Below are 27950 nucleotides of genomic sequence, written 5' to 3'. Positions count from 1 at the left end.
TGATGAAATACTGACCATTTTTATTTAAATGCATATTCTTATACATTCACTCAAAACGATCTACACTTTTATGTTTCCACAAGATAGAGAGTGTAATATTTGCCACAATTCATAATAAAACCATAATAATATGGGGGAAAATAAGCTTATTCATTGCAACACCCGTGTCAAACAATGAACTTTATTCTCAGGAAATCTTAAAGGTGGGGAACACCCAACAAAGGTTACAGAAATATAAAAGGGAAACAGATGTTCTGTCATATAAATACATAAAAAATACCTTTTAAGTGTTGCTTCCAGATAGTAATCAGCATATTGTATTTAGCAAGTTTGAAAGTCCACTTCAAGCCGTCCTCATAACATCGGCTGAGTTTGGATGTAATACCGTAATGCACTGCTACCTGAGTGAGCCTCAGGTTTGTGCACTTCCTCAGACTCAAGTATTCATATGAAGGAGGACTGGAAGTATTTTCCTTCATTTTCACCAATTATATGCCCAAGCAGCCCAACTTCAAACCACGGTTTACAAATCTGGCAAGTTCAGACAAACCATAGCTAATGAAAAGCAGTTCCCAGTTCATACATCATGACAAGCTATTGTTTATGGTGATATCCAAACAAGGCATTTGTTGCAGTACAAAGAACAGGAGGAGCTGGCATGGTAGATGGGTGCCACAGAGCCACACACATACACACCCAGTTGTGTTTCTGCTACTTACCTGGACAGTGTAGGGGCTGGGCAGCGTGGCACCAAGTCTGGGTTGCACGGGTACACTGCTGGAAAAGGACTGACTGCCGGTGCACCCACATAACCCCAACCTCACTGCACCCTGCCGCAAACCTGCACCCTCCAGGTGAGCAGCAATTATGTTTTGGTTCCCTCCATAGCACTGCCCTACCATGGCAGCTACTCCCAAACAAACTGTACAAACTGAGATATATTAAGTACCATATTTTGCAGCAAAAGCCAAAACCAGTGGTTTAGCGGGGCTGCTCATGTAGCAGCAGAATGTTGTCCCAAGTGCACACTTCTCATGGAGCTGCAGATATCCAGAGCTCCCTGGTGCATGGATCTCTATTCCATTTATTTATTTACTTACCTACCATATTCCTAAGTTGCCTTTGACATCTGATCTATGATATACAGGTTCAAGATGCATTTGTTGCATTCCTAATTCACAAGGTTTATGGGCACATTTAAAACATTTTGGGTGTACGACTTTAAGCGGCCTCAAGCTTTATGGGTTAATATACCTCAGGTTGCTGTATTATCAGTGAATACATCTGAGATAGTTGTTTTTATGGGTTCCTTGGTGCATCATTGCATGATTTCTCATCAGTGGTAGAATATAAGGGCTGTTCAGCTGGCTGGCAACAACATGCTTAGTGAAACAGCTTGATTGCCATTTAATCGCATGTTGAATTTGGAGAAAGAGAGTACAGTTATTATTACTAGACTGCCTATTACTTTCAACTATCATTGTTTAGGAGCATTTGGGTCATTGTGACCAGGACTGCTACAGTGACTTATGATGCATGTAAAAAATGTCCCTACATAATGCCCAGAGTCTTGAAACCATTTACTTATATGGTTATAGCACCATAGTCAACAAGGATTTTAAAAAAACCATTACAGCTTCAGAATGTGAAGTTTGATTATTGTTGTGATCCCACTGATACTCAGTTCCACTAATATTTTCCTTCTTGCAGAAGATTAAAAAAAAATCTATTTGAATATGCCATCATTTTCATATTCATTCTTTCAGCTGGATTGCAATCATCAGTTTTGCTTATGCCAGGCCCTATCTGCACTATACACATGTAAAGCAGTATCATACCACTTTAAACATCCATGGCTTCCCCTGCAAAGTACCCTGGGAACTGTAGTTTGTTCAGGGTGCCAAGAGTTGTTAGAAGACTCCTATTCCCTTCATGTAGCAGAACAACCCTGGCCCATCCCTGTGGAAATCTCTGGTGCCCTGGTCAAACCAACATTGACAAGGCCCAAAAGGGTAGTGTTTCGGGGTGGTTTCTGGGCTTGCTATGGAGGAACAGGAAATGGCTTGGATTTAAAAGATCCAAAGCTTTCTCAGACACCTGACATGGTCCCAAACCAGGCAGAGATTTAGGCAAGCTTAAGTGCTGGTCTAAGTCTTTTACTCTGATTGCTCCCGATGGGAAGGCTGAAGTGTGAATGTTTTCAAAGCTAGAAAATAACAGAAAAGCACAATAACAACACACCTTCGCCTTCACTTTGCCTTGCTGGCAAGAGCCAAGCAGAGCTTCAGGTGGGGTGGTTTAACCGCCTTAAGCAATACCATTCTTAGTTAAGTAACTGGTTGGCCAATCAATTAAATTTGCAGAAATCTGGATTTGAGTAAGAACAATAGTCCTAAAGCAAAATGAATACTTTATTTGCTTTTTAGATGATGCATGAACTGAAGGCTCAGCATTTCCTCCTGTGTGACAGAATTCCTCTTGTGGTTTTTATAACTACTTATATTTTTTAAAAAATAGTAAGGTGTTTTTTTAAAAAAAAAACACTTTCTGATTAATTAGGGCATTCTTAGATGATTCAAAAGGCTTCTATCAATAAGTTATAAATTCCAAGCCTACAAAAAAGGTGAGGGTTTGGGTTTTTTTAAGTACCACTCTATTTTTTTGGTACCGCACTTTACCAAAGCAATTTGGTTCCCTTTTAAATCTAAGCCACTAGTTTGCATGGCCTATATTCTTTTCTCATCTCATTTGTTTTACTAAAGATTGATTTGATTGCCATTAAAATAACCTGATGTTGATGTCACAGGATGTGACAAAGAGATTCTGTGTATCCTATAGGACAATCTGCTTCTCCTTGTCATGAAGGTGACAATTATCAGGGCACATTTGGTAATATCAAAAGTAAAGCTACCACTCAAAGAAAACATTTTTAGCACCATCATGTGTAGTTAACACTATAAGCATGAAATGTTAGCACCAAAAATGGTTGTTTGGTGAGGAAATCATCCAAAATACTCAAGTAATTATTAAAACATGTGAAAGCTGTGTTAGACTGCTAACAACATTTTGGACAAGCTAGCCATTTCCTATTCCTGGGTCCCCACTGATTCACCATGCATCTGGAAGACCAATTCAGTTTACTCTGTCCTAGTTCTCTCCCCGCCCCCCCCCCGCCCCACATTTTTTTGTAAATATTTGTTTCATATTTGAAGAAGAAAAAGATTGCAGTGTTCCAAAAATGTATTTTTACAATGGCATGCCTATACCAGTCAGGAAGTCACTGATCAGTTTTTACCCTAATCATAATCAACATGCAGCCCTGTAATAATGAAGTCATTGAGAGAAATAGCAATTCCAGTGAAAGTCCACAGGGACTAGTCACCAGAATTTCTCCTCTGTTAAAAAAAGAAAGTGCAGCACATTCTTACTGCCACATTTGTGCTGCTCCAATTTTGTACACTGTGTATTTGCCAGCAATGAAGCAAGACAGCAGTTGTGTAGCTGTTGCTCCAGATATTTGATTGATTGTTGTCTAAGCTCTCTCTAGAATGGTCCCATTGTTGTTAGCAAAAAAGACATAGCCTCACGCGAAGCTGTTCTCTCAAGCACCATTTGATACTGGCCATGGAGGTAAATGTACATTTCTCAACTTTGCTGTTATATAACCAATGGCTTTCAAACCTCATATAGTCAAGCAATGTTTTCTACATAAGTTTGTTTGCCAAGGGACCCATATTGTTCTGCTAAGGAACCTATGTATCTGCCAATCAGTCATTGGCCTCACCTGCTAGGCTCTTTCCATTTCCCCACACTAACTGAAGGCACCGAAATATAACCCCCTTTCCTTTATATCACAGAAGATCAATAATAATAGAGATGACCCAAGTTGTCTTTCAGGAAAGTTTGACTGCCACTGCTGAACATCTTATTGATAAACCCTGTGTTTCTGAGGAACCTAGTTTAAAACCCATTGTCATCAATCAACTGAAAGCTGATAGTAAGTAACACAAGATTACAGGTAAACACAGTATTGTAAAACATCCTACTATTCTTCAGTCATATAAGTCAAATATGTGATGCATTGAAATGTCTCCTGGAGGGGAGACTTCTTTTGAACCCTCCAAAACTTGTTGCCTTTTTAAAATGAAGCTGCTCTTATGAAATAGCTTATCTCATTTTTGTTTCCTGTTGCACTTAACAGTGTGTTTATAATGGGTTAATCCTGGCTTCACTGAAAGGAATGGTGTTGTTGTTTTTTTAAAAAGTAATTGCTTTCAATGCAGCCAGACTTTTGCCCATTCTTAGCACCATTGTTGTAGACTGTGAAAAAGCTTATGCACCTCTTTGATAATAGAAAACTTTTGTTACTTGAACTGTTGAAAGACAGCTATTCCACAGAATCAGCTTATTCATACAATGTAGAAGAATAACAGTTAACAGTACCATATGTATGTAATAGTTTCTGCTACATTACAGAATCATATATTTACAGTTACTAGTTCTGTTTAGAAAGCATAAACACTGTTTTTTAAAAAAGTATTGCGTTTTTAATGTCATACTTATCCCCCCCAAAAAAATATTAAAAATATATAGGATTTGCATTTTTCTCAACACTCATCCTCTCCATAGAGGAGATCATTCATACAAAAAGAACAACAGCTTATTTCACAAGAGTAAAATCAGTTTGATGTTGCACCCATGAATATCAGTTACGCTTTAGCTCTTTAGCAACATGTGAAAGGGATATTACATAATTATGGGGGGCAGTATTGTGTTCCTGGCCCTACCTCTAGCATCTGCATGCTGCTAGCCCCAGCTCCAGTCATCCACACGTTACTGTGGTCATCTGCAGCAAATACATCTATGCTTCCTCTGCCTGGCATTTCATTCAGATATATGACTGCAAAGGTTCAACCACAACTATCACTCACAACTCTGTTACCTAGTTTAACAGAACAGAGCCAGTTAAAGATAAAGGTACTGAACTGAGTCTGACGTGGTCATAGGGAACAGCAAATCTGAACAAGGCAAATGCAGCAAATTTTCTACCACGAATGAAGGAGCCTAACAGCTCCATCTAATGTTACTGAACATTTTGATGTGGTCCTGGGACCTGCATCAGCACGACAGCAGCTATCAGGTCTGCTCTCTCAACAGGGAGTACCGATCCAAGGGGGAAGGGGACCACCCTGCAGTGCCCAAAGAAACCTTTATGGCCTCAGGTATGAGCATCTGGTCAGAAAAGGTATGTCAAGAAGGGCATAGCCAGAAAGTTCTGCCTCTTTTGACATGGCTAGGATGTTACTTGCTGCAGCAACGTTTTCCATTATTTGTGCTCTCATAGATAAAATCAGTCCATAGCACCAGGCCACAATTGCAGTAACGCACATGCTTTGAAGAAAAGAAATAAACTAGAACATTTGCTCAATACTGCTTAGATTCTGGAACAGGAACCCTTTACAAAACATACACTGCTAAGGTTTAAGTAAATTTTTCCTCACAAAATCATCTGAAGGCCTCCCCCCCCTTTTTTTTTTACAAACATTACGATTATTATTTTACCAAAATGCACTTGCTTTTCTCATTCTAAAGAATAACAGACACACAAAAGAATAATTCGTAGGTGATTTTGTTCTATTACAGAGTTAATTTGCGTTCCTTAAATTGCTTGATTTGTACATATCTTCTATTTTGCCAGTTTGGTTAGAAGGCATTTGTAAAACTCAGAACATTGCATATCACTACAACCCTGTAATGGTGGAGTTTTTGAAGATAAGAAAATATATTCCCAATGACTTTTAAGGAAGCAGAATTTAATTACCTTAAATCCAAGTACTCCAGTTAAGATTATTTGTGGATCACTCCATTACTTGCCATTTCTATAGCTTCCTTTTCTTTCTCTTTGTAAATATATGATATCCCTCTCTGCCTATCAGTGATCTGGAAGGGTGACTCTGTCAATTAAGCAGAGGATTTTTGCCACATCCAGAAATCTAATTATTCAAACTACTTCACAAAGTACATTTATTATTATTATTAATATTATTAAAATTATTTACATACAATATGTGCAAAGTTCAATATACAATATTTTGTTACAGTCTCATTTGACCAGAATAGTTATTGGGATGCTGCACTATTTTACTTAAACCAATATAAGTAGTTTGATGTTACTCCTGGAAAGCAAAGATTGTCAGTGCAGGATCCTCCATAACTGGGAGGGCAAGCAGAACACGGCACCCCTACTTTATATGGCGCTTCTCCAATCCAGTTCCCCCTGAGGAATAAAAGTAATAATGTGATTAGCACATAGAATCACTGTTTGAAGTAGCTCTCCAACAGATCAATTTGGTTTAGTTTTCTATCTGTTATGTAGGGCTAAAGATTCTGCAAAGCAGCTCAGATGATCTGTGCCACAAACTAGATATAATGAGTACTCGTATTGGGGTGCTCTGTAGACTGTTGGCTGTGGTCTTATATATACTAGCCTTTTACACTCTTTCACTCTTGTCTGATGTTCCTAACCCTTGTTTTAGACCTTCTTCGCCTCATTTGGATTCTTATGGACTTTTATATATATATATATTCTGTTTTACCTCCTTTTAGGTTTTTTTAATAAAAGAAATGTGTTGTTGTTTTTTAACTGATTGTACCCCCTCCCTCCTTATGCTGGTCTACGACCATAAAAAAGTGTTGTTGTTGTTGTTGTTGATGTTGTATGTAGGGCTAAGTCTATTGTGTGATTCAGTGAAGGAAAAGAAAATCACAGAGTTTGGTACTTGATACAGAATAGTATCACAACCAGATGTGATATTCATGTTATTCAAGTTTCTAGCCCCCGTGGCTGAGAATGGAGGGTTGGAAGCATATGGAAAAAGCCTGGCCACCTAACCAAGAATGCCAGGCTTTGAAGAAGAACCCCTGCCTGTCCCTACCACCCAGAAGTGGCAGAGAAGCTGCCAGTGCTGGAAAACCCATGTCCTTCCAGATGTTGCTGTATTACAGTTCCCATCATCCCTGCCCATTGACTGTGCCCTCAGAGGTTAATGGTATTCAGAGTCTGATTACCCACCCTTGCTCTACTCTCATCTGTCACAGATGATAGAAGAGAGTAGATAGAAAAAACGTGAAAGTGCCATTGTCTCCTCATTTGCTGTCCAGAGCAAGGAGGATCCGCCCTGGCCCTCTGGCAGATGACATCATCACTCATACTGTGAAAAAAAGCCCCAGATCTGCGCTTCCAGCCTCTTCTTGCTCTGTTGCGCCACTGAAAAGATGATGAGTCGGCTCAGTCAGATAGCCTGCATGCTAATATGAAAGCTGGTGAAAAGAAAAGAGAGCTACTTACTTTGGGGCATAGTTGCATACCAAATAAACAGCTCGTCGCCAGACTGACCCCCAGACATTCATGTTGTGGCATGTGTGGATTGCACAGCCTATTCGATTGGAAGTGGCCCAAACCATCTGAAGAAAGATTAATGTCCATTTGTTAGAGTCAAATGTGGAGAGAAATACAGATAGCATAGGGAGCCGAGCATTGAACTGAAGCATGATATTGATGTATGAAAAGCTGAACTCAAATCACCTGGGTGTAATGTGTGCACACGGGCCCATAGCATCTCAGCGGACACCTTGGATTACAGTCCTGAGGATACGGAAATGCGTAGTCTTTCACTTCATCGTACCATGGCTTCACCAGCTGGAGAATAGATCGATACCTAGGTGTGATTGAAGTCACAGAGAGATAGGGACATTTCTGAATGTTCAGCATTATTGATGTGCATAAGACAGATATTAGGCTGTAGTTATTTCCTCCACGTGATCAAGTTCTCAGGTACGCTCTGGCCTCTTACAGAGTGACTACGATTTCCATGATCATGGTGTCTTGAAAAACTGACCTATATTTTTGTGAATAAGCCCTGGGACATGCTGAAGAAAATGCATGCTCTGTTTGATGCTAGAGTGTTGCTGATACTTATACATAATCTGTTATTTATATAGCTTCTGATTTTGCTGGATGGACAGAGCTGTGAAGGTGATTATTTTATTTTTTGTGTATATGTCCTTTTAGAATTTTAGAAGTTTCCAAATGGTGGACAATAAAACAGTATTTTTAAAAATGAAATGTGAACATTTGCATACATATACAACAGCTAAAGAGTGATCTCTTTGCCTAATTTGTATATCATGTATTCTTGGACCCACATCGCAATAATTTTCTTTACCAAAATAGCAACAGTCACTGCGTTGTGTCAGACCCCATTGCTGATCCATGTGCTCCAGTGTACACAGAGTACTCCTGCACAAATAGGCTTCTCTGTTTACTTCACTGGAAAGGAATGCTCTGTGCCTGGATCCTATTGCATGTGTGAAGCTGGCTCATTAACTAAGTGAAAAGGGCTGCTTTTGTGCCAATGTTCTCAGGAATCTTCTACATCAGGGTAACTGTTGCCAAAATACATTGAATGAAGATATGCTACATCTGCCCACCTTCCAGTCCGTACCGACAGATTTTGTCCCAAGAATCTCATTAAGTATGAAGGGCCATGGTCCCAAATGCAGGTGGCAGCCCATGCTTCAGCAGACTTGGCTAGATTTTCATCCCACACCTGGAAAAAATACATATTCTTTAGTAATACTGAACACAGAAACAGGCTGGGGAGTTCTAAAATATTAACTGCATTGTACTAAGTGGGAGCAGGGCTTTTTTTAGCCGGAGTTCAATGGAATTCCACACCTCTCAAGTGGGCTCCATTGCCATTACAGTGGTACCTCGGGTTACAAACACCTTGGGTTACAGACACTTCGGGTTACAGACTCTGCTAACCTGGAAGTAGTACCTTGGATTAAGAACTTTACCTCAGGATGAGAACAGAAATTGTGCGCTGGTGGCACAGCGACAGCAGGAGGCCCCATTAGCTAAAGTTGTACCTCAGGTTAAGAATGGTTTCAGGTTAAGAACAGACCTCCAGAATGAATTAAGTTCTTAACTAGAGGTACCACTGTAGAAGAGAACAAGGAAGCCATTCGTGGGGAGTTCCAGCACCTCTTTTTCTATAAAAACATCACTGAGAATGAAACAGAGTTGAAGGCAACTGCATGGGGTGTGGCAAAACTTTCCCTCTTCCCTAAATCAGATTGGTCACTTCTGCCATGTTTCTTACACAAGCCTGATGGATTGACCAAACATGATGGTGGTGACTCAGCTAACTCAGGACCCCTCTAAATGGGTGCTTTATTGTGGGTGTATTCTGCAAGATGCTCTTGAACCAATATTAGTGCATTGGTGATGGAATTATTCTGCTTTAGTTCCGCTATGCTTCACCCATGCTACCATGTTATTGCTACCTGAGATGCTCTGGCACAAAAGTGTGACAAAAAACCCAAACCTGAACATTTGTGATAAAAAAGTTACAGGACTTCAGCAGAAAGTTACAGGGTACATTGCTTAGAAGCAGTATGACCACCCAAGTGCAAATAGTCTTGGACATGGGATCACAAGAGACTGCCTCAATAGCATCATGAGCACAAATCATCATGAATGTACAATAAAAATGATGTCTGGCAGGCCCCTGAGGCTTAATTCTATGCATGTATAAGCTTTTTCAGGCATTTGCCTATGCAGTTCTATCTATCTATCTATCTATCTATCTATCTATCTATCTATCTATCTATTTATCTATTTATCTATTTATCTATTTATTTATTTATACATACATACATACATACATACATACATACATACCCCACCCATCTGACTGGGTTTCCCCAGGCACTCTGGGCGGCTTCCAACAAAATATTAAAATGCAATGGTCTGTTAAACATTAAAAGCTTCCCTAAACAGGGCTGCCTTCAGATGTCTTTTAAAAAGAGTATAGCTGCTTATTTCCTTGACATCTGATGGGAGTGCGTTCCACAGGGCAGGCGCCACTACTGAGAAGGCCCTCTGCCTGGTTCCCTGTAACTTGGCTTCTCTCAGCAAGGGAAAACCACCAGAAGACCCTCAGTGTCCGGGCAGAACGATGGGGGTGGAGACGCTCCTTGAGGTATACTAGACCAAGGCCATTTAGGGCTTTAAAGGTCAGCACCAACACTTTGAATTGTGCTCGGAAATGTACTGGAAACTCAATATATGAAGGGAGCTATGGGGCTGTGTGCAGTACACCTGCTCCCAGCATCTCTGCCCCTGCCAGCTTTATCTGGTGCATTGAGGGGGGGGGGAGATCTGAAGGGGAATCATCACGTTTATTTGCTGGGCAAGCTTACAATCCTATGTGTTGTGGCGCGTAGGATTCTGAGCACATCCCGTCTCACACACACACACACACACACACAAATGCATGCGCGCACACACAGACAGGTTTTTCATTTCAGTCAAGGAAACCAATTCCAAGGCACTTGAGTCCATATGCATAAATCATGTCCCTCTGTTTAAAAAAAGTATATGAACGATATTGGGTGTGAATAAACCTGATGTAATCTCTGGAATGCCCTTCCCACTTGACATAACATGAATAATCAGATCCAAATATGCAGTCATTTCTAGGGTGCTTGGGAAATGTTTTCACCGCACAGTGATCCATTTGGCACAGCTATTCTGAGATGTGTAGCTTTGTGAGGGGGGTAGGGGTCTGCTCACAACTCTCAGTACCTTTAACAAAATACAGCTCCCAGTATTCTTGGGGGGAAGCCATGACTGTTTAAAGTAGTATCAAAGTGCTTTAAATGAATAGTGTTTGAATAGTGTCTAACTTAGGGTCAAACTACACATGTTGCAAGGGTTCTGTGATCAGATCTCCCACATGCCATATATCATGGCAGGAAGATTTGGATTGGGCTCTGTGGCAAGCCAGAAGGGATTTTTTTAACTCTTTCTCCAGCATGGATTCCATGATGCAAAACAACTCTCTGAAATTGCTGTTGGCTCCAGAAGGGGTGGGTGGGAATAGAGCACAATACAGACACCTTTCTTGCTTAAGCAGCTCAAAGAGGAGGGATTTTGCATCGGGGTTAGCACAAGGAAAGGGGTTAACCACACCCCACTTAAATTATGATTTGATCTAAAACCCCTCCCCTACAGCTGCTTTTAGGAAGAGAAGAACACACTGGGAGATCCAGGCAGTGACAACTTTAAAGGAGAGTATTTCACAACACTAAAGAGAGATTGTTCTATCAGCTTTTGTAGGCGGATCCAAAGATTCTTGACAGGAACAGTGGACAAGCATTTGTGCCACAGCTTTGGGAAAACAAATAGGGTACAAGATGTTTTGCAGCTGAAGTTGGCTCTAACACCACCATCCAACCACAGTCTGCTATGTGATGCAGGTAGAAAGAGATGTTTTCTTGGTCATTTGTATTATGGACCTTTGTTTCTTTAAGCAGTTCAATGGACACATGCAACCTATGTAGCAATCACCATATATGGCCAAGTATTTAATATAGAGGAAACCACTTCTCTATCTGCCTGCTTTTTACCCATGGCTGGAAAATGCCTCTCCTCTCCTTTTCAGTGCATACTAAGTGATGAAAACACATGAGCTCATTGGAATTTATACAGACAGATTTGGCTGGCATTATGTATTTATTATGTATCAAATCCAAACTCTTCTTCTTCTTCTTCTTATTTCAGCTATGAATCACCTGGATTCTGAGCTGTCCCTTTGCAAAGAAATCATTCTTACATTTGTAATCTATTGGAAAGTCCATATACTAATAGAAATGAATTAATACTGTGATCAGCTAGCAATTGGCACTTTTCTATGAGCAAGTGTGTGTGTGTGTGTGTGTGTGTGTGTGTGTGTGTGTTTTAGATTAGTAACTATGTAATCTATTAAAGAACTATAAACAAAGGTTTGGTTCAATATTTCAAGTCAGTGGTATCCATGGACTGAGGTTGCCATGCATAAATTGTCTTGATGTGCAGCAGGAATAAAATCCCATACACCACCTCACTTCTGGACTTATAAAAATGTATGCATGCAGAAAGAGGTTGCTACACTTGTGAGAAATCCCCTCCCCTTAATAAACTATTCCCAGATATCTAATTCTAGTCCTATTTCAAACTCCATCCAATTATTGATAGGAAGTGTGGGTCAACAGATCTGGCTGAATATAAATAATGAGTTGTATCTAGAGCAGACCTTCTGAAATCAATAGACAGGACTAACACAGGTCCATTAATTTCAATGCATCTACTCCAAGTAAAACTTAGTTGGATGAAGCCTATAGTTTCCCAATACCAAAATAATATTTAATAGACCTTGAACTGTTTGCCAACCTTCCAAAATAGAGTCATTCCTTTCAACATGTAGAATGCTTGTTTCTTACCATTCTCAGACATCACAGCACTTCAGCCAATAGCTATAGGGGCTCACAGGTAAGCACAGGGAGGAAACAATGTCATATATGAAACTATATTGTGTATTTCCAAGACCATTTGCAGACTGCTGTTAAACACTGGTCATTCTGTGTGTGTGTGTGCACGCGCGTATGCATGTGTGTGTGTGAACACATAGACAGAAACAGTGAAAGGCTGCTTCTTTAAAAATCCTTTCCATTATCTATTCAAAATAATGGAAATTATTATAGTCAAATATGAACATTTCACTATCCCAAACTGGTAGCTTTAGGCTTCTTTTTCAAACTAAATTCAGTGGCATTTGTACAGTACCAAGTTAGGGATGAAGCTGATCTGGAAGCCCTGTCCCCTAATTTAAAATACTTAACTTTTATTATCAAAACATGCACAGTGCTTACTTCTAATCCTGTGTGCTTGACTACTGCTGTTTCCATTTCACAAAGTGAGAACTAAGAGCAAGAGGCAGCAGTCTGTGCATGATGGCACATAGACCTGGATCGAAACCTCTCATGTTCTACCTGTCAAAATTCAAGGCACTGTATTTGCCATGCTCTATGGAGTTCTTCTGAAAATTTCCCTTGCTTGTGTTGAATTAAACAAAACCTCTGTTATTTCATCAGCAGAATAAACCTCTTGCAAAGTCTTACAGATTGATTTTAGCGTTTGCCAAACTCATCATGCAAATCCTAACTCTATATTCCACTATTAGTCTCCCAGGCTTTCTAGGAATTATATTATTTGGATGCAATTTTTATCCTGTGACATCACTGAATATTCTGTTGTTAACTTAAATAGCTCAAAACCCGCAATATTCCTTTGTTTTGTTTCAGATATGGAAGTGAATTAATGATGTCAAGGGGAATAGATTCCATATGTTTCGGTGCACAGCCCTGAACTCCTTGATATGTCAAATATAGAATCTCATTTGATAGGATCTTTCTGCATTCAGAGCTGAGGGAATAGTCAGACAGTAATTGTACTAAATCATTAATATACACCTAATTCTGATGTCTGCCTTTCACAAAGGATCTGGCTGCATTTATTCTGGGATGACTGATCTTTTAAAAGACTTTCCACAAATATTAAATTTGCATATGGTACATATTCCTCCAATCAGACCACTTTCAGGAGAACTGGAGTGAAGCACTCATGCCATAGCTATTCAAACTAGGCCATTCCTTCCTTGCTTCCTTCCTTTCATTTTTCTTTCTTTTTTAATAGGTCAGGAAGTGCTTTGTACTAAAAGGAGATCCTTTCCAATGTCTATTTGTTAAAACTGCTCTGTGATCTTTCATTGTTAACACATTTCCTGGCTTGATTTTTTAAAAACATTTCCAATAAGAATTTTAGTTCAGTCTGTAGCCGGTTGCTGCAAAAAGCCACCATGTGGATTATATCATTTGGGGGGACTGGGAAGGGAAGTCAGCTGAAAAATCTACAGCTTTTTACACGTTCTCAGATTTTAATACGCCATTAAAAGCTTCATAGGGACCTGGCCAATTTTCAAAAACATAGCTATGCATTTAAACAGATGCATATCTTGTGATGTTAAAGACATTATGTGCTCTTAATGTATCCATATGTATCCCAGTCAAGGTTCAGTTTTGGAAACATTCACTTTGACAGTCTGGCCAAAATCAAGGCAAAGCAATGATAAGAACATGACTATGACCTTGTTAATGTTTCTTGGCTGACATTGCACACCGACGGCTGATTCTGATGTTGCATTTCCTTTCTCGCATGTTGGAAATGTAAGCAAAGATTTATCCCACCAAAAGCCAAAGGCAGGAGCTGTGACTTTATAATGTCAGAATGGTCTCATGTCAGTAAAAAGCAGTGGCCTGCAGAGAAAGTCCCAGGATCTTTATTAGACACGTTTATAATATTTGCCTCTGGTATTCTAAAGCTTTGAAGACGTATGCTTTCAATTAGTTCCTGGCTACTGCCCTGCATGTGTTTTCAAATATCAAATATAGAAATGAGCTACTGAAAGCAGCTCTGAGACAGGGATTTTACCCAGTTGGTTCCTGGGTTGGGATCTAAAGAAGAGGCATGAATGCACAAGAGATTTCCCTTCAAGAAATCCACTTCCTCTGCCAGACACAGCAGTTTCCCTCTGATGAAGAGATAAGCCTCTTTTTAAGTTGAACAGTAACTTTTAACTTTGGCAGTGGGCATCACTGCAGTGAAAATATTTGAAATCTTTGACTGAGCAATGTATTTCTCTTCTTCACTCACACATTTTTTCTTTTCTTTTCCCCCTGTCCCATCATTTTGATTAGCACAATAATTAACTTACGAACCATCCGAAATAACTGCAGGATGATTGACAGCAGTTTTGTTTGTGTAAGAGCTTCCTCACTCATTAAATATGTTTTTGTTAATGGGGGGGGGGAATGGGAAGGTCACCTTCTCTGTAGTTTGAAGGTTGAGTCAACATAGTATGGTGGTTACTGAGGTTAATCTTCAGTGGGATTAATTTTATTGCATGGTTGATATTATGAAGTGTCTATTGTGTATCTGATTAGCTGGGCATAGTTCACAGTCCAAGACCATTCAATGTCAACACAGGCCAGCATGTTGTTTCTAGAAATTCTCTAACTGAGAAGCAGCACTCTGACAGTTTTCAGGCCTTGTTTGAATATAAAGGCTCAAAAGAGCATTGCACTCTAGCAGGTCAACAGCTGCCTTCCTGGAAGTGCCATTTGGGAGCTCTCCTGGGTGCTGTAGAGCCCAAACCACCTGCTACTTGTGCTTTGCATATGCTACCAAGGTAGTAGTTGGCTCCTAGATGAATGCAAGCTCTTCAGACATTACTTAAGCAATGTCTTTGGACCCAACATTTCCATACATTATTCAAAATTGCAGACTCTTCCATATTTGGCTGGCAGTGCAAGTCCACAGAGCCATTGTCTAAGTTATATAAATTGTAGCTCCATTTCCCCATCTCTCTCTGACCTTGCTCCTGAACAACTCTGAGTGCTGGTGACACATCACATCTTGTCCTCTGTATACTACAGTATACATTATTGAATGTCAGATGAGGCAGTAGAACCACCAGGTTCTGCAGCAACACAACTTCTTAGAGTAGCTTTGGGTGACTAACAGTAAATTGGTATAGTATTCAAACATGTCACAAGACTCCTTGTGCCCAAGTCTACTTATCTGCTATCAAAGGAACTTGGAGGTAGGGCAAGATTCAGTTCCCAGCCCTTTGCCACTTACTGTTGTGTACAAAACAATATTGCAAGGTTCTAAGGATATTCGGTGGAGTGAACCTATGCCTGTGATTTAGTGTGCATTTTTAGTTTGTAACAATTCAAAGGTTCCTTTATGCAACCATAACTGAATGCAAGATCATAACTTGAGCTGGGAAGGCTTTTTTATCTAAGGACTTGTCCACACTTCCATTTGCCCCGCCGCTGCCCCCCCCCCTTGGTAAAACCCACAGTTTAGCACACAATTGGAACAAATACCAATTGGGTTTTCAATGGATTCAGCACTAAAGAGTGGGTCTTCCAGGGGAAAGTAGTGGGGCAAAGGCAAAACCACTTGGACTCATGGCTAGAAAGCATGAGACAAGCAGAGAACTGCTCAAACCCAAGTGGAAGTGTAGGTGAGCCCCAAGCAGTAAAGCACATGCTCTGTATGCAGCAGGGCCCAGGTTTTAGGTTCTCCTGTGAAAATAATCAGATACTAGGTGATGTGAGAGATCTCTGCCTGAGATCTAGAGATCAGCTGCCAGTCACTGTGGACAATATTGGGCTAGATGAGCATCCAGTCTGATCTAATGCAAGGCAGTTTCCTGTGTCCCTAAGAATGAACTGACACAAACATGCAATTGTGGTTTTCTGAAGGCTTGTCCTTTTCCAGTGGCCTTGGAATACAAACCCATTTTGTGACCTTTCCGTGCAGCACATTTGTAGGCACGAACAATGTGTTCCTAACTACTGCATGTGACATTTGCTATTTGAGCTTCAAAATATGCTAGGGGATCCAGTGTCACTTGCAATGACTACCTTTCAGTGAAACATGGATAGTTTATAATCAAATTAAAGGCTGCACTTTCTAGACACACTTACCTGGAAGTAAATCCCATTGCATACTTCTAGACATAGGTAGGATTATGCAGTAAGAATTTATGCCAAGAAGGATAGTGTGTGATTGGAGATACAAAATGCCATTTCAACTAAAGTGTTTGGGAGCTAGGTTAATAATTGCATGTGTTGGTGCCTTCTCTTTGGTGGTGCCAAGCTTATGGAACTCTTTCCCTAGGAGAAAGAGTTAGAGGATAGCACTGATATAGTGAGCAAAATGGAAACCTGGTGGTGTCGCTCTGTACATCAAAGAGGGCATTGAGTCCAGCAAGGTAGAAATCCCAAAAGGGGTAGACTCCTCTGCAGAATTATTGTAGGTGATGGTACTGGTTGCCAATAATAATTGCATACTGGGGACATGCTATTGTTCCCCTAATTGGTCTGCCATCTTTAGTGTCTATTTAAGACCTCTGTGTACCTAAGTTGCTGGAAGCCACAGGAGAAATGAATGCTCTTGTGCTTGAGTCCTGTTTGCCAGTTTCTAAGGACAGGCATCTGCTTGGACTCTGTGAGTACAGAATCTTGGACTAGATGGGCCACTGGTCTGATTCTGCAGGCTCTTCTTATATTTTTATGTGATGCATTTGCCACTCTCCTTCCCTTATTGTTTAGCAGAACTTTCACCAGATGAAAATTGACCCTCACATGGTGAATTCCCTCTTCCCCACTATTGACCACCATGATGTGAAAGATAGAGAGTGAAGCTCTCTACAATAGTGGACAAGATTCAAATAATGAGTGTTGCAATGTAGTTAGGAAACTATAGTTTCCTATAGAGATGCTGAATCCTATGGATCTTAAACTGGAGACTGAAAAGAAATTGTAGCAGTAGAACAAGTAACTTAGATTTTCCCTGCAAAATTGATTAAATAAATATCCATTGTTATAGTTCTGGGTTCCCCTCCTTTTCATTTCCACAGTTTATCTTGATTAATTTCCTGAACTCTGCAGTGAAAAGTACTGTTGCTTTTGAAGTGATTTTCTTGGCACTGCACAGTTCCAAAACTCAGATGGGGAAGCATGAGTAAGACAACTTGACACTGCAGCACCACCTCCTAGTCCTGAAGGGAAGATTGGCTTGGTTTTTTGTTTTTTTTTAACTTATTTATTATATATAGTCAAAAACAACCTCCATTGATATTACATATGTTAATTATTCCTAAAAAGGTTCACCTATTAAAATTAAGTTTGAATTATGCCCTTCCTTCCTTCCTTCCTTCCTTCCTTCCTTCCTTCCTTCCTTCCTTCCTCTGAATTTTCTACTCAAAATAAGTCAATATTGCTGATGTCGTTAGCAATACGTGGCCATCTAAGATGCTCCTGTGACTTTTAGATGAACATTATTCTTGTATAATAAAACAATAGCCCTTTCAGAACTATGTGAATTCTTTACTCAGTAGGTAACAGAATTTCTGCTGAGCCAGCCTATTTGTTACATCAAAATGCATTCACTGAAAGCTGCAAAGAAATGAAATTTTATATGTTGAGCTGCTGTAGTACATAGTAATTCATCTCCAGGGGGCTAGAATGGCAGGATCACATTACTGGCAGGTGCTCCAAAGTGTGCATTGGCTTCCTGAAGCATTCCAGGGACAACTTAAGATGCTGGTCATAAACTATAAAATCCTAAATAACATGACTGCAACATATCTTGGAAGTTAACTCTTTCCCCATGCCTCATAACCACCTGTAAGATCGAATAAGAATCTTGTCAGCTACAAGTTTTGTGCATCAAGTAGGAATAATGAGGACACACAGGGAAGTACCCTCACTGAGTGCTTCACTGAGCTGTAGCTCAGCAGCAGAACAGATGCATGAAGAAGGCACAGCATCTCCAGGTGGAACTGGGAAAGACTTCCGTCTGAAATTTTGGAGAGCTAGATCATGATGGGGTGAACCCCTGTTGCTCTGTCCAAGCTTCTGCTAACCTAGCAGTTTGAAAGCATGCCAACTTGAATAGATAAATAGGTACCGCTCTGGCGGGAAGCTTAACAGAGTTTCCGAGTGCTCTGGCTTCCATCACGGTGTCCCATTGCGCTAGAAGTGGTTTAGTCATGCTGACCACATGACCCAGAAAGCTGTCTGCAGACAAACGCTGGCTCCCTCGACCTAAAAGCAGAGTTGAGTGCCATAGCCCACAGTCGAATTGACTGGACTTAACCATCTAGGAGTCCTTTACTTTTACCTTTTACCATACAACCTCTCAACAGTTTAAGGAATGCTAGAGATGGGTCACTGGGACACAAGAGATAGCTCACCCCTACACCTGTGCATTCAGAGTGAGTGAGAAAGGTATTTGTACATTTACTTTACTACACAGACAGCACGTGCCAGGACTCCCTGCAATGGTGGCAGCTAAAGAGGAGCAGGGCTACTGCACATCCTCTCAACACCTTCCCACTTTCATTGAACATTGGGTTATTGTCTGACATCCCCCCCCCATCCCAACATTATAACTTAATAAGGGAGGAAGAGCAAATCTTTAATGTGCAAACAGAGCTCTAAATCTGGTTGTGCAATTATATATTTGCAAGGGTTTCGTGCATAGAGAGAACTATGGGAATTGCTAGATTTACAAGACTGGTTCAACCAACCATTTCCTTGCATATCAACTGGTTCGCCCCAACTCTTGTTAAGCAAGATTTTTCTTCTAGTTTACATTGTGGGGAATACAGTTAAGGTTGGGTCCATCTCACTCAGCTGATGATTCTGTTGGGTCCTGAAATTTTTTTGGTCAATACCACAAGGTATTCTGGTCCCTTAGAATCCACAAACTTAATGATTGGCTGCATTCCAAGAACATGGGCATTTCCTGGCATTCAGCAAGCTTGGTTCCAGCGTGCTGCACTTATTGCCAAATGTCTGGTATGAAAAGCTTCGACAGCAAAGGTAATCCAAACCTGAATGGCGGAAATGGTAAAATTGGCTTCCAAGACACAGACTGCTTATACAAGACAGCAAGCTTTGCAAACATTGGGGGAGGGGAGAGGATCAGGAATCCATCCTTAGAATGCATTGACTAAACACTTGGGCTACTGGCATGTTTGCTCAGTCACTGGGATTATCTCCTGCTCTCTCTGATCCCCGTTTTCATGTGTATGTGTGTTTTACATATTTTCCCCTGATGTCTCTTGTGATGTTGTAGAAAGAAGATGAATGACCTGGATGTACAACACTGTATATCGAATTTATATTTTCTGGGAATGGGGTGGTTATTTTAGTGATGAGGCAGGAAGGAGGGATTTCAGCCAAAGAAAGTCATTCTATTCTTGTTTACTTTGTTGCATATTTGATGCTCTTCTAATATCAAAGCTAAAGAAAACAATCGCTTTAAAAAAAATAATCTGGTGAGCATGTGGGTTGGATGGGTGATGTGGGGCATCAGGGCAGCTTGTATGGGAGCAGTAAAGTACCAGGTGATCCACCATCCCATACAATTAATAGATTTTAGTTGTTACTGCTGCAGTATGAGATTCAACCACAAGGAAACGGTGCCATGTGCTCCTCAAAATGGCCATGCAACATTAGCTGCCTTTTGTGGGGGACAAGGAGGTAGGAGAAGGTGGCGGAAATCTATGATCTATATCCCAACTCCTAGATAAGCTGAGGATGGTCCATTCTAGGCGGTTTTGTGCTGAATTCCAATTTAAAGTTGTTCTTCCCTGATCCCTTCTATCCCTCTCTCTGTTTTCGTCCTGGGTCTATTATATCTGTTTATATTATTAGTCCTTAAGGTCAGTGGCAGAAGAACCCTCTCCGGCACCTGGGGCAGCGCAGCCCATATGGACTGCACATCTGCCGCATCCCGCGCATGCACACTCTGTACAGAATGCCGCACATGCGCAGTCCGTACGGGCTGCCACTCATGCGTGGCGGCCATACGGGCTGCCACTTGAGCGGCATTCCGAATGGACTGCACATGCGCAGCAGCCCGTACAGTTGCCATCCGAGAGGCAGCCCATACGGACGGCACGTGTATGGACGGCCATCTTGCCACCCCTCCCAGAGTGATACCCAGGGCGGAACACCCCCCCCCCGCCCCCTTCCTACACCACTGCTTAAGGTAGAGATGGGAAACTTGTGACCTTCCAGATGTTATTAGACTACAGCCTCTATTATCCCTGACCATTGGCTATGCTGGCTTGGGCTGATGGGGTTGTCATCTTAAACATGTGGAGGGCTGTCCCTGTATCAGGAGATAACTAAGGTGAAGAAAACTCAAACGTGCTGTGGCACAGTTGCACTTACTAAATGCACCATGAGCTTTCCTGAACAATAGCCTACATTGTTAGGTACAGTGGAGGAGAACTTAGCCTAAGCTAATCCACTACAAACTTTTATTGGCTTCACATTAGGTAACTGCCATGTCTTTTCCCTCCCTCCCTTAAAAAAAGAAAGAAAGAATCTTGGAGACTGTAGTTTGCAGAACAGGATGAGAATTCTCTTTTACAGATCAGTAATATCCCTCACAGAACCACAAGCACCATGATTTCCTGGAAAGAGGGAATGGCAGTTCACATAGTTCAAGTCTGCAATGTTAATATGTCCCATAGCAATGTTAACATACTTCCTTCTATTCCTGGCTTTCTCTCTCTCAAAAGCAGAAACCAATTGTCACTCAAACATATCATGATAACCGGAGTGTTAAAAAATATCCATGCTTTAATATTGCCATGGTTTTTAGGCTTATGTTTAACCCTTAAAAACCATGGGAGCATTAAAGCATGGATACTAAACTATGGGTGAAGTGCTGTAAATTAATATGAGAAAGTCGCCCCAAATCCTCATTCAAATTCCCTCATTCCCTGACCATTTTGCCATACTGGTTAGAGATGATGACTACTGGAATTCAACAACATATGGAGGTCATTCTGTTATTTTAGGTATAGTAGGAACCCTACATTCTGATAAACCATTGCAAAGAAGATTGAAAAGCTCCGCTACCCCTGCTCCAGTAAGTTTCTGATTGTTTTTGTGTATTTCATAGAGAAAGCACCATCAATGTGTATTGCACCTTGCAGTGATACAAACAATGCAGCATTAATGCAAGAGGTTACTGGCATTCAGAGTATGCACAATTGAAGACAGACCTGTAATAGTGGCATGGCAGCCACTATTATACCCTATCCCAAATTTCTGTGTCATAAGTGGCCTGGGTTATTCTGTTCATTCAAAGCTCTAGAGAGGTTTCAAAAGCCACTGGTCTAATTTAAAAGAGGATGGGAAAGGAGAGGGGGAGAAATGACATAGTGTAATATTAAGAGTAGCCAATGTACTGCCTTCCAGTCATTGTTGGACTACCACTCCCTTCATTCCTGGACAGTGGCCATGCTGCCTGGGGCTGATGGGAGTTGTAGTCCAACAACATCCGGTTTGGCGCCACTTTGGCTTAGTAGCATGAAACATCAGCTTTATACTTTCTAAAGGTCAGGAGTGGGTAGGGAAGTAAATGAACGTCTACTTACCATATATTCCATGTTAGATGCTGGTGGGAAGACTTTGCCTCTGACTTGGTTGTGATAATCCAGAATGGCAATCATGTCATTCTGTGAAATATATCGTTTCCTCCTGGTTTTGGGAGGGCTTGCAGAATCCGGAGGAATGTTCAAGGCTGCTCCAGCGTCTGTGTAATTATTGGCTGACAAGAACAGCTCAGTGGAGTTGTGTGACTCTATTGCACTTGTTTCACAGAGAATGGAAATCAAGAGGGTACCACTGATGGCAGAAATTACTGTCATTTTGGGCCCTGGTGGTGGGGTGGGGAGCAAAGATTTACTTCAACTCACTATGGTAAGCAGAAGATCTGTGAAGGGAAAATGGTTAAATAATGTGACTGGGGTCAATGTGAATATCTTTCTCTTTCAGATGAGTTTCCCCCAACCTTGAGTTTATTTATTTATAGTATTTCTACCTAGCTCTTCAGCTGTTTAGTCATCTACATAAGGTAACTCAAACTATAATGTTTCCAGAGAGTCAAATAATGCCTTGCTTTGTCTCAAGTTGCCTAGCAACCATATGCACACATTGCCCTATAACATACAACAGGATTTATTACTGGCCATCTGACTACAGCATAGAGCATCTAATAGCCTGACAATGAAAGCTCCATCCATCCTGGTGATTAGGAATGTGCTTTTGCACTCATTCCCTCCACCCTACACCCGCAGTAAATATTCAGCTGCAAAGCGATAGGCAAGAAACCTGAGAAGACATGGAAACACAGTATCTCACTCGTACGGCTAATAACTGAGTCCAGCAAAATAGGATGTGCATTAATAAAAAAGTGCATGCAAAGCAAACTGACAGAGCTCAATGGCTTACCTCTTTGCAGAACCAAAAAGCCTAGTGTATTGTCCTTCCAAGTTAAACAGCTCTTGTCTGTGCTCTAGTGTGAACCCTTGGAAAGAAGTGTGTGTCTTATTACAAACCCTCAAAGAGAAAGCGAGGGAGAGGGAGAGAGAAACTTTGCAAGCTTTCTAGCGGCTGGCTACAGGAGCTGCTAACAGCTTTTATATGTTAGTCTGTGCGAGCCACGAAGGGCAAATCTTTCCAAGAGTCTTTTGCACAGCCAAAAATGAAAGGGGAGGAGTTTTGCACAGGAAACACAGTGATTGGGTACCATCTGGTTTTTTGAGGGTTTTTTACTGTGGGATATTAGGTTATTATTTCACTCACCCCTACCCCTGACTACAAAGAGGCAAAAGTCAACCCTTTTCCCTTTCAAAATGTTCAACCTTTCCCACAGTTTTCCTGCCCCCACCATCCCCTTCCCACACACGGTTGGCATCCAGTTTGGTTCTCTAATCCCTAGTGCTAATAAATATATATCTGATAAATTGCACATATATTTTGTTTTTCATTAGTTTTCTTTATATAATGATATTATAGCTTGTACAATGAGTAGCTTAAAGCAACAGAGAAGTGTTTGGTTGATCAGGCAGTATTGTGTGAAGCCGACACTTGAAGCACTGCTAATAGGTTTATTTTCATGGCAATTGTGAAGCCGGGATGAATAAACTGATAACTTGGGAAAGATGTTCAGTCACCTGAATGCCTGCCTGTGAAAAGCTATAGAAGCAGCTTGACTTGAGAGCAAAAGGGGGTCAGGGAAACATCTGGTTCACATTTAGCAGAATATAGTTGGAATTACTTAGGCAGGGAGCATTTCAGCCACTTATACAGCAAAAGCTGAGGGCATAACACTAGGTCCGTGAAGAATGCAACAGCAGCAGGAAGGGTAGCCAATCACCCAGAGCCAGGAATCCCATATTATGGGGTTACAGATTGGAGCGCCTTCAATGTTCTGCAGAAGCAGTGCCAGGTCTGGGAGGCTTGAGGAAATCTTCAAGATCAGGCCCCTCAAACATTCAGTAAAAATACTGTGTGATGTCAGTGGACAGAGTATTCACAGGAGAAAGTAATGGAAGCAACAGAAACAGAAAGGAGCACTGTGGGTATACACACAATATACTCAGGTCCTTACCTACTTTGCATACAGAGAACATATGAAGCTGGTTCACAGTCAAGTCAGATCGCAGATCCATCTAGCTCAGTATTGACTATACCACATGGGGACAACTTGTGGCCGTCCACTTCCTTTGCAGTGGCCCCTCAAGCTCTGAGAGAGAGAGAGAGAGAGATGAATGAAGATGTCTGTTGTTGTGAATGTGTGAGAGAGTAGGGGCAGGGGGAGAGAGAATGGATGGCTGACTAATGAAGGGGGGAAAGAGGGGAGAAGAGGAAGTTTTGGGGCGTATCTTCTTTTTTTGTTTTGAGCCTGGACACCACCATTAGTATGTGCTACCCAACCACTTTCTCCCCAGGAACATACGGCCCTTGACCCAAAAAGATAGTCTAATACACACTGACTGGCATGGTTTCAGACAGAGGTGGGGGGGGTTTAATGGACAGCCATTGTGGAAGAAAGATACAGTGGTTAAAGCAGCAAGCAGCAAGCAATGACACTTTAATTCTACCAAAGAAATTGCAAGATGCCTAAAGAAGGCCACACAATGCCTCATTGCTACATAAGGATCAATCATCTATTTAAAGGTGTAAATAATATGGTGTTGGAATGTCCTTGAATAAATGTCCTTCTCCTATATGGGCTACCTTCCCAGGTTGATGAGCCCCATCTACCCCTCACTTCGACAGCATGTGCAGAAACCGCCTTCTTGACCGTCAGACCTACTATTGGTCTTGCCTGCTCAATCTGCCGGAGCTTGTCCTTGCATACGTTGAGTAGGTGCCCATTAAAATATTGATTGCTGTTGTTATTATTTTGCGCCCCCTCAGCTCAGTGCCCTATGTGGGGGAACCACCTGCACTGCCATAAATATGGTGCTGTCCACAGTATGGGTGGTCAAACTGCAGCCCAGATATCACAAGCAGTCCAGGAAGCAGAAATCTGGATAGATGCTGGAGGGTCTGTGGGCCTAGTGATGGCACAATGACAGGCCTACACTGCCTATGGAAGAGAGCCAATCCTATGCTTTTGCTTTTACATAGTCCTGCTGTCTGCTTCCCAGTTTGGGGTGCAAAAAATTAAAGAAAGTTACAGAGCACACTCTATAATCTCCTGCACTGAGCTGAAATTGTGAAACAGAAAAAGTTGGTCCCTGCTACTGCCTCCACAGTATCCAGTTATATATTATTTTGCTTGGGGTGGGACCATTTGTGGCTTGTGCCCATAGGGACTGGTAGAACAGAAGGCAGAGAGACCAACAGCAGGTGAAGTCAAAGCAAATGGAAGACAGAGCTCAACAAACTCTAGTTTCATACCCATCTTCCTCTTTGCAAAGTTCTGAAAGGCAACACTGGGCCTTAGAAGGACGTCCCTATTTTCATCAGAGAAATATTGGAGGGGACATCTCTATTTTCATTGGAGAAATGTTGGAGGGTATGATAGAATCAGTTTTGGGATTTCTACTCAGCCCATCGCTGTGCTCTGCAGGAGAGGGCATCCTGCAAATAACATCTTACATCTGCATGTCACTGTGAAATCACTTTGAAATGCTTTATAGGAAGCAGTTCATGAATGGGATAGAGAAATAAATAAAATGACAAGATAAAAGGGCCAGCCTTGGGCCAGACCTGCCAGGAATGCTGTGAGTGTATCTGCCATTTTGTATTTTCTGATCATGTGTTGCATCCTTCCCCTACCCCCCACCCCCACCCTCAGGCTGAGCATACATTGGATGCAGCTGCCATTCCGCTGGTGTAGTGGCTGCATGTCTCTGGTCCCAGCATAATGTGAATACAGAATTACTCTGCCAAGAAGACCCCTTTAACTTTGTCAATATTGTATGTCTGGTTAGATTAGTTACAGTTCTATGCATTGAGCTACGCAATCGTTATTTTGCCATTGAGCCAAAACGTTAAACAAAAGCCTCTGGTAACGGAAGTAGTCAAAATATTTTCTAAAATGTAGTTGATGCTCCTACTATTTTGCTAAGGGATGCAAACACAAATCTCCATTCCTTATTTTGAAAGCCTAAACATGAAGTTTGGTTTACCAGTTGTCTACAACAGTTCTTTCTGATTCAAAGTGAAATGTCTCTCAAATTGTTAGCTGCTAACAAACTCAAATGAAGGAGTCAGTGGAACTTTTATCTACAGTGGTACCTCAGGTTAAGTACTTAATTCGTTCCAGAGGTCCGTTCTTAACCTGAAACTGTTCTTAACCTGAAGCACCACTTTAGCTAATGGGGCCTCCTGCTGCTGCGCCACCAGAGCACGATTTCTGTTCTCATCCTGAAGCAAAGTTCTTGACCCAAGGTACTATTTCTGGGTTAGAGGAGTCTGTAACCTGAAGCGTCTGTAACCCGAGGTACCACTGTACTTTGATTTTATATTTCTTACTCTACTCAGTAATTTTCATTTACTTTGGAAAATATCATATGGAGAGAGCATCTTAAAGCAGAAAGGTGACAGTGGGTAAGGAATGCTTAACATTTTTCATATCTCCCACTTTCCCTCTCCATGCCTTATACCCAAGGTACTTTCCCCGCATGTGAAATAGCAGGCAAGAACTGAGGGACAAGAACCAAATCTGTATTTTCTGTAAGTTCACAACAGAGTTTAGACCAGTGGAATTCCAAGCAATGAATTCCAACTTTCAAAAATGTGCTATTTAAACTTGAAGGTGTCCAAGAACTGTTATGGCCATGCAGCTCAGTGGCATGTGATCTGCATGCAGAAGGTCCCACGATCATTCCCTGGTATCTCCAGGTAGGGCTTAGAGAAACCCCTGCCTGAAACCTTGAAAAGTCACTGCCAGTGAGTGTGAACAATATTGAGCTAGATCAGGGGTAGGCAACCTAAGGCCCGGGGGCCAGATGCAGCCCAATCGCCTTCTCAGTCAGCATGTTTTTACATGAGTACAATGTGTCCTTTTATTTAAAATGCATCTCTGGGTTATTTGTGGGGCATAGGAATTTGTTCTCCCCTCCAAAAAAAATATATATATATAGTCCGGCCCCCCACAAGGTCTGAGGGACAGTGGACTGGCCCCCTGCTGAAAAAGTTTGCTGACCCCTGAGCTAGTTGGACCAATGGTGTCGCTCAGATTAAGTCTGCTACCTATGTTCCTGTGTTCCTTCAAACACACACACCTTTCTGAAATTTGAAATGGCCTCTTACAGTGATGATATACCAGAAACCTCCCTGTTATGTTAAAATCTGATGTTAAAATCACACAAGTCATTCCTTTAGAGTAAAAACTAGCATCCTAAGTCATGATCCTACACATGTCTACTCCACAGTAAGTTCCATTGAGTTCAATGAGGCTTAGTCTTGGAAAAGTATGCATAGGATTGAACCCATGAGTAAACGTAGCAATTCCTGGCATTTCCTAATGGATTATTTATATATAACATATGAGGTAGTTGTGGGCAAGAAGCAAAGCTTTATAGTCTCAAAAATATATTAATTTTTACAGGCAAAGAATGTGTAAACACTACTTTTTGAAATCATCTTCATGCTAGGGAAAACAACATCCAGCCAAAAGTCTGCATTGTCTTATGAAAAGTATGAAGGCTCACACTCCTTGAAAAAGCATCTGTTCAGTCAGTTCTAGGACTTTTTGATTTGATACAGTGTACAGTATTACACAGAATAGTGGATTTGTTCATCCTGCAAGCGTACGTAACTCTGTGAAAACCCTTCCAAGCTTTACATTGTGCCAAGCGAGATTCACTTCAACAGATCATAACTTATCCTGGCAACTGGACAACCCAACACAGTGTGACGCATTTAGCCGCTGAAATAAAATCTCCAGTCTTTTACTGACTTTGACTGGAAACGCTCCTTGTCATATTACACTGAAATGTTTCTAAACAAATCATTTAAAATAACAATGGGAGCTAGGCAAGCTAAGAGAGAGATAAATGTCATCCATGTCAAACTGAGTTCCAGCTGTGGAAATGTTGACTTGAGCTTTTCTGAGTTTCTCATAGTCTATGTGGGTGGGAGAGGGTGTCTCTCCTTTTTTTCAG

General features: G+C 41.3%; 1 protein-coding gene across 1 annotated transcript; it reads right to left on the bottom strand.

Moving 5' to 3' along the window:
* On the bottom strand, positions 1-22980 carry PI15 (peptidase inhibitor 15). The gene is made up of 6 exons (XM_082236058.1): positions 22777-22980; positions 21921-22258; positions 8491-8609; positions 7586-7718; positions 7349-7464; positions 1-6277 (listed from the first exon to the last, which is right to left on the bottom strand). The coding sequence occupies exons 2-6, from the start codon at positions 22191-22193 to the stop codon at positions 6142-6144; spliced, it is 777 nt and encodes a 258-aa protein (XP_082092184.1). The 5' UTR covers positions 22194-22258; positions 22777-22980; the 3' UTR covers positions 1-6141.
* Between the last annotated feature and the right edge of the window lie 4970 nt (positions 22981-27950).

Source organism: Podarcis vaucheri (genome assembly GCF_965113315.1).
Source record: "Podarcis vaucheri genome assembly, chromosome: 8".
Taxonomy (NCBI): Eukaryota; Metazoa; Chordata; class Lepidosauria; order Squamata; family Lacertidae; genus Podarcis; species Podarcis vaucheri.
The sequence above is the reverse complement of the archived record's forward strand: the minus strand, read 5'-3'. Positions and strand labels throughout refer to the sequence as shown.